At 39.5% G+C, this 13,891-nt stretch overlaps 1 protein-coding gene across 4 annotated transcripts in view; it reads right to left on the reverse strand.

The window, feature by feature from the left end:
• Positions 1-3,240: 3,240 nt before the first annotated feature.
• The window catches only part of LOC125021430 (DENN domain-containing protein 2D-like), a 29,117-nt gene continuing 18,466 nt past the window's right edge, over positions 3,241-13,891 (reverse strand). For all 4 annotated transcript variants that reach the window (XM_047607511.1, XM_047607520.1, XM_047607503.1 and 1 more), the window contains 7 exons: positions 12,565-12,705; positions 9,974-10,122; positions 8,020-8,191; positions 7,272-7,322; positions 7,111-7,192; positions 6,769-7,011; positions 3,241-4,591 (listed from right to left, as the gene is read on the reverse strand). In XM_047607511.1, the coding sequence (XP_047463467.1) occupies positions 4,527-4,591; positions 6,769-7,011; positions 7,111-7,192; positions 7,272-7,322; positions 8,020-8,191; positions 9,974-10,122; positions 12,565-12,705 (903 nt within the window). In that variant the 3' untranslated portion in view covers positions 3,241-4,526. The remainder of the gene's footprint in view (positions 4,592-6,768; positions 7,012-7,110; positions 7,193-7,271; positions 7,323-8,019; positions 8,192-9,973; positions 10,123-12,564; positions 12,706-13,891) is intronic.

A 13,891-nucleotide genomic window follows, 5' to 3' on the forward strand; every position in this document is an offset into this window, starting at 1 on the left:
ATATGTCTAGACTCAAGACACGGTGCCTGAGTTTTTTTCACATTGAATTACATTGAACTAAATAAAGATAAATCTCATTTACATGTTCATATAATACGATAATATTAAATGTACATGTATATACACATACATACACACATATACTCATAATATATGCGTGATATAAACATACTCCTTCACATACGCACAAAAACATACGAAAAACAAAAAAAGAAGAGCCTTTCTAAGCCATTTTAAGTGTAATAATAATAATAATAATATCTCTGTAAATTTAAGTAAATTTGATTGTAGGAATAATGAGTTTTTTTTTACAAACTCCACCATCCTTTCTGGTTGATGGTGGATTTGTTTCGAGATTAGACCCTGTATCTTCTGTGATTGACTGGATATAAACCGCATGTTTCTGAACCTCACTGAGAGGCAAAGGGACCCAGTTTAAAATGTGTGCCAATGTAGCTCCTTGCCCCATAAACGGTTAAGATTAAGAAAACCTCTATTTGTCCTGCAAAGGGGAAGTTGCAGTTTACAGCAGGATTACACAATAGCATGAAAAATACAAAGAGTAAATGGTGTAGGCTATAAAAGATAGCAAATAAAATAGAATAAAAAAAATATATATATAAAAGTACTGGCATATATATATAGAAAGTACAATGGACCATACAGGGTGGTGCAATGAAGCCTGATATGTTTCTTCTAGGTTGGTTGCAGTGTGAACACCTTCTCATTGGGTGTTTGTCTATTTTATGTAAAGTGTAAAACCTGTTATTATTATCCCAGTTCTGAATGTGAATATGATTTAATTCTTGACTTAGCTTCATTTGTACTTATTGGAACTTGAAGTTCTTCTTGAAGTTCCCTCACTGGTTGTTTAGCCAAGACGTCTACCTGCTCATTCCCTTCAACGCCGACATGGGGAGAGACCCAAAGGAAGCTAGTGGATAGTCTCTTTATTTCCTTGCGATATAATATGAGAACATTGGGCCACAGGACGAATTTGTAAAACTGACACTGAAGACATACCTGCAATATGTCAATAAATTCTCCACTAGAAGCCACACACCTTTAGTAAGAATTGGGGACGTTACAGAGCACTGAGACCCAGAAGAACTAAACTGCAGATGTATTGAAATTGCACACACACTACAGGTGAAAAGTTTGGAAGCAACTTCAGGTTTCTGTTCACAATGCGTTTCCTAAAAACCAGCATGAGTTCTATGTATTTTGGGATGTATTTACTGCATGATCAGACTTTGCTTTTATTGATATGAACCATGTTCCTCAATTTACCTTTAGGTGAACATGTCAGCAAAAGAAAACAAGGGCTTAGTTTTAGGGTGGAGAAGATTTGCAAGAGTCACAACTTCAGTGCCAAAATAAAACTCACTTTAACTCTTTGGCTTTTGAGAGTCTGCATATAAATATCTCTTGTGGAACGAATGTCTGGTATAAGCCGTGATGTTGTTAAAGCCAGAGGAGGTCACTATGAAGAAAGAAAAACTCAAATACCTGATAATTACAGTAAAAATGTCTTCTGACAAATAATGTTTATTTTGATGCAAATTGTACAAATTTGATCTTGCTTTCAAACTTTTGGCCTGAGGTGTATTTTTCTTGCGAGATTTCAATTGTTCATAAATTGTTTAGAAAAATTAGACTTAATTAAATGCAATTACATACATTTCCACCGTGTACTTGTACTTCCTTGCACTAAAACAATTTATTTATTTATACGTCATTATGAGATAAGATAATAACGCCCCCTGAATTAAAGTGAGTCTGACCTCCCTGTTGGAGTAGATATGAGTATATATTATGTACATTAATTGAAGAATTGCAGTTAAATTCTCACATGCAAGAACTTAGCATGTCTGACATCCCCGATCTGCCGTCTCCTAAGCTCAAACTATTTTTAGTAACAGTATTCCATCTTTATAACATCAGCTGTCCTGTTATCCGTTTTATCGCTGTGATGTTTTTAGTCACAGCTAATAAAAGTGCAGTTTGCAGCATCTGGTCAGTTGCTTCTTGGTTCCAGAAGTAAAATTTCTGTCCACTGACGCGGCTTCAAAACTACGTAAGAATGATGGTAAGAATTAGTTACAAGCAGAATGAGATCACGTTTACGAGTGTGTTAACGCACACAAGGAATCTGGTTCTGCTCTATCATAAACCGACAATACTCAACATAAATGACATGAGGTACTAGACGAGACAATGTAGACAGAGAGACAAACTGTCTTACATAAGACACTCAGTCTCCTGTCACTTTGTGGATTTGTCCCCATCTCGTGCGGGTTGGATGACTTTAACAGCTGGGTTTTTGGTCGTTGGTGCAGAGGGAGAAGAGGCTTCCCCCCGGGGAGCTGCTGCTTCCTGTCTGTCATGAAGCCGTTCATCTAGTTTCAGATGCTGGGGAATACAGAGAGTTTCTGACACGACGCCCTTAAAAAGTTGAGATGAAACCCACAGACGGGATAGTTTAGTCCCGTAGACGACGTTCGTACCCGAGCAGGGTCGTCTGCTTTTATTTTATTACATTTAACTCTTGACTGGCCTTAATTTCTTTGTACACGCTATTCTGTTCTGTCCTATTAATATCAGGGTCACTGTATTTCTGTAAACAAACCCCTGCCTCATTTTATGGTGATGGGTAAATATAGCTGTTGACCTGAGGGTTCAGGGAGTTCGTGCAGTTTATGGCAGGGACAGAATATTTGCAGTTTAGAAATCAAAGTTTTGATTGTTGTTTTTTTTGTGTGTGTGTTCAGAAGCTGGAAAACTGCAACGCATTTTTGGCAGGTAACTTATCCTGTAGATTTCAAGGTTAATTTACATGTAAATGTTGGGTTTTGTGCTTCCTTTCCCATTTTTTCTAGAGTGGCATCAAAACTAATCACTAAAATGTGCACAGTCTGTGTCAGATCAATCGGAAATTTATAAGAATTGTATGTTTTATACAATAGAAGTGTATGAGAAACAATCCTGAACCTTCCACTTGCAAAAAAACTATTTAAAACAACCATCAATTACTTTGGTATAAATTACTAGTAGCTTGCACAGAAACCACTCCTCCTAAATGCTTTTTAATCATCATTACATGGCATTTCCCCAGTCAAACTTTTAATAGACATCAATTTCTTCATTACACAAAAAAAGGGTAAAGACCCACTTAATCCAGCTGTTACAATCCTGTCTATAATAATGTCTATTACAATATGAGATCCCAACAATAACTCATGAGGCTCAGAGAGGATTTATTAAAACAGACAAATGGTGTGTGATATTCAGGCTACTCAGTATCAGTTATCTCTTATCTCTACAGCGGGGTCTCCCATGTGCTTTGAGTCAGTCAGTCCCAGTGTAACCTTTGGTTGGTCGAATATTAAAAACATATTGGTCATTCATTTCAAAATTTAAAAAAAAGTTCTTAGAACGATACCAATAAGAGTTGCAGAGATTATCCCAAACTCTTTTATAATTAACTTTAGATACAGAATTAATATTGTCAAAATTACTAATCTGCAATGTATCACACAACGCCTAGAATTAAGAAGCATTCCTATAGAAACCCAGAACAGTGGCAGATGACCCTAAAGCATCTTGTTTATTGCTCCTCAGTCCGTGTAAACTGGTCTAAACATGCATCGTTAAGGCCGAAGGTTCTGCAGCAGATTCTTAGAGAAATATCTTTCTGACTTTGCCTAGAATGTTGCATGGACCCATTTATTTAGATCCTTTTGATCGGGGGTTGTGGGAAGTTACTGACAGGCACTTGGAATAATGTGTGAACCCGTTTGCACAAACATTAATGCTCCGAGCTAAAGAATGAGGGGAATAAATACATGGAATTAAGGGAGAAAAAAAACAACCTTTTTCATAGACATTTATCAAATGAAAGGTTTGAACCAAGGTGAAGTTTACATGACATTTACTGAAGTCCGTACCATGAACGTCGACCGACTATACCGTAAGTGTACTTCAACTACTTCAACTGAGCTCTGATCGATTTGTGAGTGATTCGAGGAAAAATTGCCATAGCAACAGGGGCTCACCAGTAAATGTTTACCCTGGGTCGCTTGTGGAGGTTAATCTGGCCGTTCACACATGAAACAGAATTAAATATTTTCCTATGACTGTACACGGAAAAAGACAAGACAAAAAAAAAAAGAATAAACCAGCTACATTAAAGGATTTCATTCACCACGGCCCAACTGTCCACAAGTCAGAGACTGTAAGGTAAAATACATTTAAATAACTCGATTTTATTTGAAATGACATCTCCTGCTCATGAATGACAGACCACAGTCACAGGCTGAGGATCAGCACCAGGGGAGGAGGTCTCTCATTCTCAGTCAGTGTTTCAAACTGTGAGTAGCAGCAACACATCCATACAGTAGTTCACACACATAAGTATATAATTAATAAAAAATAAAAAAAAAAACAGGTCATAAAACAACAGTGCAACAGTCACATCTTGTCCTATATGTACTCCTTTATAAACAACCAGAGGGCCACGACGACGGCTAGTTTTTCTTTCTGTCCCTTTTTTTCTTCTCCTGGTGTTCAAGGATCTTCTGGTGAAATATTCCTGCAGGACAAAGACGGGGATTTGAATCAGTGCACAGTGAAAGGCAAAAACAACTCTGGTTTATGGCAACTGAACTGCTGATGACACATGAAATGGCTCTGGATATGACGGCTAAACAGTTCATGTTGCAAATATTCCTACTTCGGTACAAGAAACTTTAACGTCATATTCTTTTTGAATGTTCTAAATTAGATAAACTCTATGTTTTTCCATGTGCAGTATATTCATGGATATTCAAAATGCATCTTAGAGCGGCTTTTAGAGCCGTTTGTGTATTTAAATACACGGGTTTCAATATTAATTTTTTTATTATTTATTTCAAACATGTGCAACAGTCGGGTAGCGTCTTCTCCCTCCTTTTATCCCTTTACTAAAACATGTTGGATTCATGTTGATGCAGAAATTTAAATTTGTGGGAGAAAATTAAAATATATATCTAAAAAATATCTAATCAACCAAAGATTATGTGACTTATTAAATTAAAAAAAATTGTTGGGTTTCACGCTCAGACAAGTAAAAGAAAAAGTATGAAAGAATACTTGGTAGTGCAATATTCATTTTCATGAAACCAGGGCATTAATCAGGAAATAAACATGGTCTTTTTTGGAATAATAATAGTAATTTAATAATAATAATATTATATAGTAAATCCCAATGAATTCATTCACCAAAAAAGACAAAATAAGCGATAAATACGACCTCAAAGACAGAAGGAAATAAAAATTAACCTGTCTGTTGCTAAATATATATTTATGTTGCATTCGTCTTTACGTTTTGTTGGTCCATTTGAAAATGACTAATAAAAGTTAATGTAGGGGACATTGTGTGTTGTTAAGGCCATAACAGACCAGAGAAAGACTCTTTGCTGGATAAACTATGTATTGCCAAGTTAAATATTGGCTTATTATAGATAAGCTGCTGCTGCTGCTGCTGACACATGTTGGCTGCAGAAAACCAACCTGAAGATGGCAGACACTTCCCATTCTTTCCTAATTTGAAAAGATCTGCTGGGAAGATTGGGATAAACTGAACAATTCTGGTGTCCACGTCTCGTAGAGACTAGCCCAGAAAGATCTAACTAGTGACACATGAGTTCTGCAAAGCATAAACTTAGGGTGGCTACATATCAACCAGCAGTTCTGAATGAACTGCCGGTTGATATGTAGCCAGTTCACACATATAAACCTGACACCGCTTATCTAAGAGTCAAAGAGGTGATGGAGACACCGAGACACAAGTGTCCCTTATGTGAAGACACCAAGTTAGTTACAGAGCTGTGGTTGCAAATGATGCAGCAATAACCATTTATTTCATAGGTCTTCAACAGGGGAGTTGCAAAATCTTTGGTTGATTATACTTTTTATATATATTTTTTTTAAATTTTACCCCACAAATTGAAAATTCTTTAAACACACAATAACATGAATCCAAACATATTTAAGTAAAGGAATAAATGGAGGCAGGAGATGTTGATACAAAGCTTTCTCAACAGCAACACTGTTTCACCCAGAGCGAAAGCCCAGTAGGCCCCGCCCACATCGCTGCTGAGCCAATCATGAGGCCGCATATTACAGGGCCACAATGTCCCTACTATATTTAGCTATGTTTAAATAATTTAGCTATGCTTAGCTGTGTTATACACGTATGTTTATGTTTCCGGCGGTTGCACGGCCAAACTTCTGCTGCACATGTTTGAAATAAAAAGAAGGAATATTTGAACCAGTGTATTATTTGAATAGATTAATATTTCATGCAAAATGCTACTAATAATACATATAGCACTGGGCTGAGTTCATTATAGAACATAGGCACGAGTCAGTTTGTGGGTCCTTGGCCTGAAAAACGTTGAAGACCCCTGATTTATTTTATATATTGGCATCATCTGGGTGCAGTAGAAGAATGCAGGAGTAGACATGCCATCTATTGTTGTCACTTTGAGACTTATAAACATATAAACAGCCAAGTTTTGGATGTTTGCTGATGAGGTTTTGGAGAAGTTTACGGACTAGTCTGGTAGATATTAAATTATTAAAATGATTCTTGGTTTGATGTTTTCATATTTAAAACCCTAAACCCCGGTGGATAAAGACATATCCCAGCAGACGCATCACGGTGCTGTAGATAATAAACCTGTATCGTGTGTTGAGTGTTATGCGTGTTGAGGTGCTTGTGCTCACCTTGCTGCGGCCCAGTCTGCTGCTCCACCTCCTGAATAAAGAGGTCAAACATCTGCGTCTGGATGAACTTCTTAACAAAGTGCCGCGTGGTCTTGGACTCGATGGCCTTGTAGAAGCGCCTTTTTTCAAACACCCGCTCTTCTCCGGCGCCGCTGTTTTTCACATACGAGGCGTAGTGGCCCACGGTTTTCACAAAGAAGTGGAGGAAGGCTTCCGACACCACCCTGTTCAGCTCCTCCCCCGCTGGCAGAAAAGACCAGACAGCATTTTTATTTGTGTTCCAAACTGATAGAACAACATTATTATGTTGTATTATTGTTAATCTGATTTTGGTTCACTCACCTAATCCTTTTTGTCTGTTACTTAGTCTCTCCAGTATTTCACTTTGGAGCTTTGGTGGCAGAATAGAGCCTTCATCACCAATCTGAAAGACAAATAAATACGTTAACTTAAGGTTCTTACTTTAAATATCATAGTTAATAGTTTCTTGTTTTAGTTCTTACTGATTCAATGAAGGTCTTCTCTTTATCGTCACACAAATCCACCAGCAGCAGCTGTATTACACGAAGAAAAGAGTAAATATTAATTCACTAGTAGCGACTTTTTCTTTTACACGTTAACCTCCTCAGACCCCGTGTCCTCATATGGGGACATCAAGTTTTAGGTTTGATTGCAGCTTGTTCTGCTTCATTTAAACCCGCTGTCCTCATTAGTGGACACTTTAGTCTGCCATCTAGTGGTAGCAAAGGGTCATGATAGCGGGCGTTTCATCGGATTAATTCTATCACAGGACAAAAGTGGACGAGGAACAAAACCCCATCAAATTTTAGGGTTAAAACTTATTTATTTATGCTTGTTAACATTTCTAGTTTGATATGACGCACAAGTTTAACAAATTTTATCAATAGCAACGAGCTACAACCTCGCTTGTTTGAGGACACTGGGACTTAATTGTTTGCAATTCTGGTTTCGCTCAGCCATGTTCAGGTATTAAAATAAACAGTTTTATATTTTGTTTTTTTATTATGACATAAAAAAAAATGAAATAATCCCATTGTCCACATATGAGGGCATTGCTTTTTTTTTCCAAAAAAAGCAAAAAAGTACTACTTCCTGTTAAAAGACGATGCTTAGTTTTCATACGCCTTAGATCTTACTGATCCCTTGGAGAAATTACAAAAGCATTTCAAACCAAAGCTCAGGTCTAAGGAGGTTAAACAAAGCCTGGTTGTCTCCTCTTTGATAACTTACATCACTCTGGTCGGTGACCTGGTCCAGCAGGCGCTTCTGGACACCCAGCAGGTAGGGGGTCGGAGCCATTACTACGTCAATAAGGATTTCCGGAACAATGGAGATAAAGGTGTGCTGCCATGTGAAAGGGTAGAGGAGGGCCGCTACCGCATGAATGACCTGAGATAATGTGCTGCAGGGACACAAGAGACGATTTCATTCAAGATCAGACTGCAACAAATTCCTGGTTTTCAACACAACGGGACACTGAGCAACCCAGAGTTTCTTCACATCAACAGGAAACAGTCCTTGGGCTTAAAATTAACAGCAGCTCAAACACACACTACCGGTCAAAAACTTTAGAACAGCATCAGCATCCTCTGGTATAGTTGGTTCATCCTACAGCAAGAAAACCCAAAACCTTAGTCTAAGCTAAACCAGAACTATCTCAGGATAAAAACATGGCCCAGTCTCTGGACTTTTAACCCCATGGAGCTGGTTTGTGATGAACTGGAAAGAAAAGTGAAAGCAAAGCTCCCTACAAACAAGTGACACACATTTCTGGGGAACTTCTGCAACAACGTTTAGGAAGAACTCTGATCTCCAAATTGGATTTCCATTTTAGAAAGAAAGAATTTCACAAGTGTGTTCACATGTGAGATGGTTACTGCAAAAAGTCCAAAGTTTAGAATATATTTTGCTTCATATACTGTTTTTTTTAACGTCAGTTGTTTATTTGTTCTATGCTTTAATTTCAGAGCAAAATTAAATTGAATACATATCAATAAAAAAAAAGAGAAAAAAAAAAGAAAGGAATTGGTAGAGTTCAAAAACCTTTGACCGGCAGTGTTTACGTAATATTGACTCATTCTTCTGAATAAACAAACACAGAAGCAGAATATTTCTGTTTCATTTGTTAGACTGGATTCTTTAGAAACTGTCAAGACTAGTCTGAAAGTCACTTTTATGCAGAAATGTAGAAAAGTCAAAGTGACTGTAAATACTGTTAAGTAATACTGTAAGTTTACTTTAAGCATGAGTGAAAATAAATACAAACTTCTGCCTGTTCAGTTGGCAAAGCAGGCAAAAGATGCATTGTTGTGTTTTTGTCAGTGAACTTTCCAGCTTCCACTTGGACAACCCTGATATCGTGTGCCTCCAAAACAGTCGTGACTCATCAGAGAATGGACATGGGGGGGGTGGGGTGTCTGGTGACAGGATGTTGAGGGGAGGGGCCTCTGTGGATCATCCCACAGATACTTGATCAGTTTGGGATCTAGTGAGTTTGGAGGCCAGGTCATCACCTCGTTCTGGTTTTCCATGTTTGTTTTTTTTAAGTTGTTTTTGTGTGTGTCTACGTCAGGCTGCATCCTGCTGGGGAGGGCTGCTGTACGTCACTCATTGCTATGAGGGTGGGGGGGTGCCTGGTCTGGTCTAGGTGGGTGGTACTTGTCTAAGTAACATCCACATGAATGAACACCAGGTAAAAAAAAACGTTTCCCAGCAGAACAATGAATTAACACAATATCATTTACTCCTACGTCAGTGGTTCTAATGTTGTGGCTCATCTATGTATGTTGCCAACAGCAACTAGGGTGTCATCAAATTACCCAAATAGATAAGGAATGTCAATAATGATAATATTGTTAGTGTGCAGGAGTTAACGGTCCCACACCCCTACTTTGTTTACGACTGCACGTAGACAACTTTAGGAAACATTTTGTGCGTACTTGTAATAATCTAAGCAAAGAGCCACAGAGAAGCCTCAGCAGTTTGTCAGCAAAGGTTTTACCTGACTAAAGCTGACACAAACAGACACAGGGTAGGAAATTAGATTAATTATATTATAATTAGAATTAACAGGCGTAAACAGAATGAGACACAGAAGCTTCCTATAGCCACAGTGACTTTCTTCCTTTCTTCGTCTCCATGGCGTCGCTACGTATTTAAATGTAATAGTTAATGTGATATACACCTCAGCTCGTCTGCGACAAAACAGATCCGCCTCTCCAGGACGGCCGCGGCGAACACCAGCAACACCTCCTCGTCTGTCAGGCAGCTAAACAGAGTGGCAAAGTTGACGTGTTCCAGCCAGGAATCCAGTGGCCGGGTCAGACGAATGATCTAGTGGACAGTAAGCAATGTCACAAAATATGTAAACAGTGGAAAGAGTATCACTCAACAACATAACACTGCCTGCCTCGTTCTACAGCGCCGTCCTGTTCTCCAGGCACTAAAACGTAATTACGCCGTAAAGCGAATAGAGGTTGGGGTTTTATTGCTTTGGTAACTTATTCCTTCCTCTCTTATGTACATATTTAGAAGAGCAGCCGCCGCGAGGCTCCGCAAAAGCCACCGAAGCGCGACTCTGTCCTCCTTTCACCCTGAGGGTGACGGTCACAGCGGCTAGCGCAAACAATAACTAGCCCTCAGGGGCTGAGAGCTGTTGAAACATGGTGTTTGACCTGATAGGAGAAGTGTTGGGTTTCTGCTGAAAGGTAAAGGCTGCATAATTAGGACGAGTTCAGACACGACTCCACACACACACACACACCGCTACGCCCGCCCGCAGGCCCGTGCTGCTCCGTGTGTAGGCGTGATTAGATTGCTTCTCTTTGCTTTCCTTTTTTTTTTTTTTTTTGAAGATCACAATTCCTTTTAAATTAACACCAAGGCCGTCCCGTCGACCCTCCTCGCTCTTGCAGCTCTTCTAGCCGGCGTGCTTAATGTCCTCCCTCTTGTGTTTACGCATTTTTCAAATGGTGCTAAGCTCAGTACCCACAAAGCCAGATACCGTGCACTGCTGTTTGGTACATACACAAACACGCACAACAATCAGGCTCGTCCTCCCGGCAACCTGCAGTTGCATCGAGGTGACGCACACCGAGGTGTACAGGAGTTGTGCAGCCAGGGACTTGTGAGCTACAACTATTATTATGTGTGTTTTATATATATATATATAAAAAAAACAAACAAAAAAACAAAACTTGCATGTGTCTGAGATCCTGGAATCCTGCAATAATAACGGGCGCGCACAAGACCGCCTAAAGTAAACAACAAAGGCCGATGTGACGTAACCTCACGTTGGCTGCGTCTTACCTAAACAGTGGCACCTGAACTTACCGCAAACACTACAGCCGGTGGCCTGCAGGCACATATGTCTGAGCCTGTGCAAAATACTGGGAAACCTGAGGAGCTACTATTAGCTGGAAGGCTACGAAGCGAGGAACAGATGTGGAAATATTTGTGGCATTTGAAAAATTAAATGAAATGAAGATTATTATTATTGTTAGTTTACTGTATTAGGACAGCGCAAATTAATCAACTTTGACGCGTTAGCCATCAGTGTAAATGCACCGGACTTAGCACAAATGCTAATTTTCAGCTGTAGTCCCAAGGCAGGTACACAACACAGACACTTTAAAACAACAATCATACAACAGACAATAACAGAACCAGACACAGACAGACAATGTCAAAACAAACCAAAAAAGACACAGACAAACAATAATATGACAAAACATGTGACCCACAGTTAATCTGACACATTGAAGGAGCTAAAACCCTGAGGGTGTGCATCAGATTAAGAAAACCGCAGGAGCCAAATTGTTAGTTTTGTTTCTTGTGGGTGTTGTGCACATTGGTGCCAGTAGGTGGCAGTATCTTTAGTCCACTGGTTTTCTGTCTATATTATCAGGTGAGTTAATCAGCCATCACAATGGCGGAGGAGTGTAACGTGTAGTGTTTACTCTTAAATAAATGTATAAGGAAATCGTTACGGTACAAATGGTACAAACACGTCATACCAGTATGAGCAGATAGCGACAAGGAAGTCTTTATAAAAACTATTCAGGCGATGCAAATACCTGTCTGGTTTATTTTTAACCAGTGTTTCAGATCTTTTTTTTTTTTTTTTTAAGTCACAGTTTCTGATTTGTGGTGGTAACTTGTTCCAGGAATGTTTTCCTTTTTCAGATGAGACCATTCGGGAGAATTTAGTCGTACGCCTCGGTGGATTACAGGTCACCTCTGGTTAGAGCAAGAGCATTTAAAACTTTAAAAATGAGACAGGCATCCATAAAGACTTGGTAGCCGTCTAGATCAAGAATATTTTACTTTTTTTTTAGGACATTACAGTAATAAAAGCGAAGAGGTTTCCTGCCTTCTTACAGAGAGACTTGACAGGTTTTACTGGACTTTCCTTTACGTGTGTCCCGGTTGTAAAACAGTAATTTATGCGCGATAAAGATGACAATCTAGTTTTGACCTTTTTTTTTTTTTGCTTCCCGTTTTTGTTCTTTTGCACTAATATTTATGAGCTAATTATCTCTCGCAGCGATTCCGTCCACAACCGCAGAACTAGTTCAACCGCCTCAACATTTAGTTCTCTAACCGACCATCGGCAACGCACACCAATTATAAAGTCAGAAAAAGGCTGAACGCGACCTAAAATTGCTATAAATCCGACGCTTAAACAGCAAACTAGAATAAAATGAATAAAGTTTTTAAAGCTATTTCATCCGTCGTGTGCTACGGGGCAAAAGGACGTTTTTTTTGTTTTCTGACCTCGTTGCCCAATTCAGGAATGAAACTCTCGATCTCCACTGTGTTTCCTGGAGCGGGGAATGGAGCCTCTCTCAGCTTCTGCATGAATGGGTAGATCATGGCCATGGATTTCTGCCGCCGCCTCTCCACCTCGTCGAATATCTGCACATACGGGAGAGAGCACACAGCGATGACACAGCGGCATCACTAACTAACAGTTCCTCCAACTTACATACAACTTTCCATCTGACAGAGTTTAATCTGATCTATTGTACCCATCATGCGGGTGTCTCAACAGTGTTCATTATGTAGCTATGCAACATGACTGTTGGGTTGTGTATAGTGTTTTTTTTTCCCCCTTTGTGCCGCCTCCAGGAACTGACAAACATCTTTGAACTGCACCTTTCCACAGAAGCAGCTATCAGATATTACAGTTCTAAATATAGTTGTAGTTTAAGACTACACCCTCCAGATATGCAATCAGCTTGGGATGTAGTTAATTATGAGACCAGGTCAACGTCTTGCGCCATCAGGGAGTGTCATTGCTATAAAGTGGGGGGTGTCTGGTGTGATCTGGGTGGAGGCTACATGTCTAAGTAACATCCACATGAATGAATGGCAGGTCCAAAAGTTTCCCAGCAGAACACTGAATTGATGATTTAAATGTTAGCTACTTCTCCTGTCAGTGGTTTTAATGTTGTGGCAGATCGGCATAATGCCTAATGGCTGCAGCGCTAAGACATAAAAGTTATATATATATGATACTGCACGGTTACTGTGAGGCATTTAACTCTGATTCGGTTTGTGTTTACAGGTCAGACTGAGGAAGTGCTGAGGCCTCGACACTACGCGCCTGCAAACTGTTATGATTTGTTCTGTTGTTCAATGTGTTCTGTATATAAACATGCTCAGCTTGATTGAGGATCCAGGCTAGAAAACAGTGTTTGTGTATATATGATGCGAAGGCAACGTGCTGTTCACACTGCAATCCCCTCCAGGAAGCCACGAAGAGAGCAGGACGAGACCACCCTCACTAACCGGGCTCAGCTCGGTTGATTTGCTCCAGGAATGTGTGCACTCTAGACCTAAAAAAAAATTTAAATAAATAAAACAACGCGAGGAGGGACATGCTCCCGGATTTGGAACTACAGCCTAAGAGCGCAAACACCTTAAAGGCACATACTCTGCGAAAGGTGAGAAGTTTGACCTCCCTTCTTGTGGAGTGTAACAGTCAGTGTGTTTTCATGCACAGCTTAATGCAGCTACACTCAAAATTCAACTTTCTGAATGTTGTCCATGCAACAGAGAAAAACGAATAACTGACGTGAACATGTATTTGTCCTCCACA

This window comes from Mugil cephalus, chromosome 1 (assembly GCF_022458985.1).
Source record: "Mugil cephalus isolate CIBA_MC_2020 chromosome 1, CIBA_Mcephalus_1.1, whole genome shotgun sequence".
NCBI lineage: Eukaryota > Metazoa > Chordata > Actinopteri > Mugiliformes > Mugilidae > Mugil > Mugil cephalus.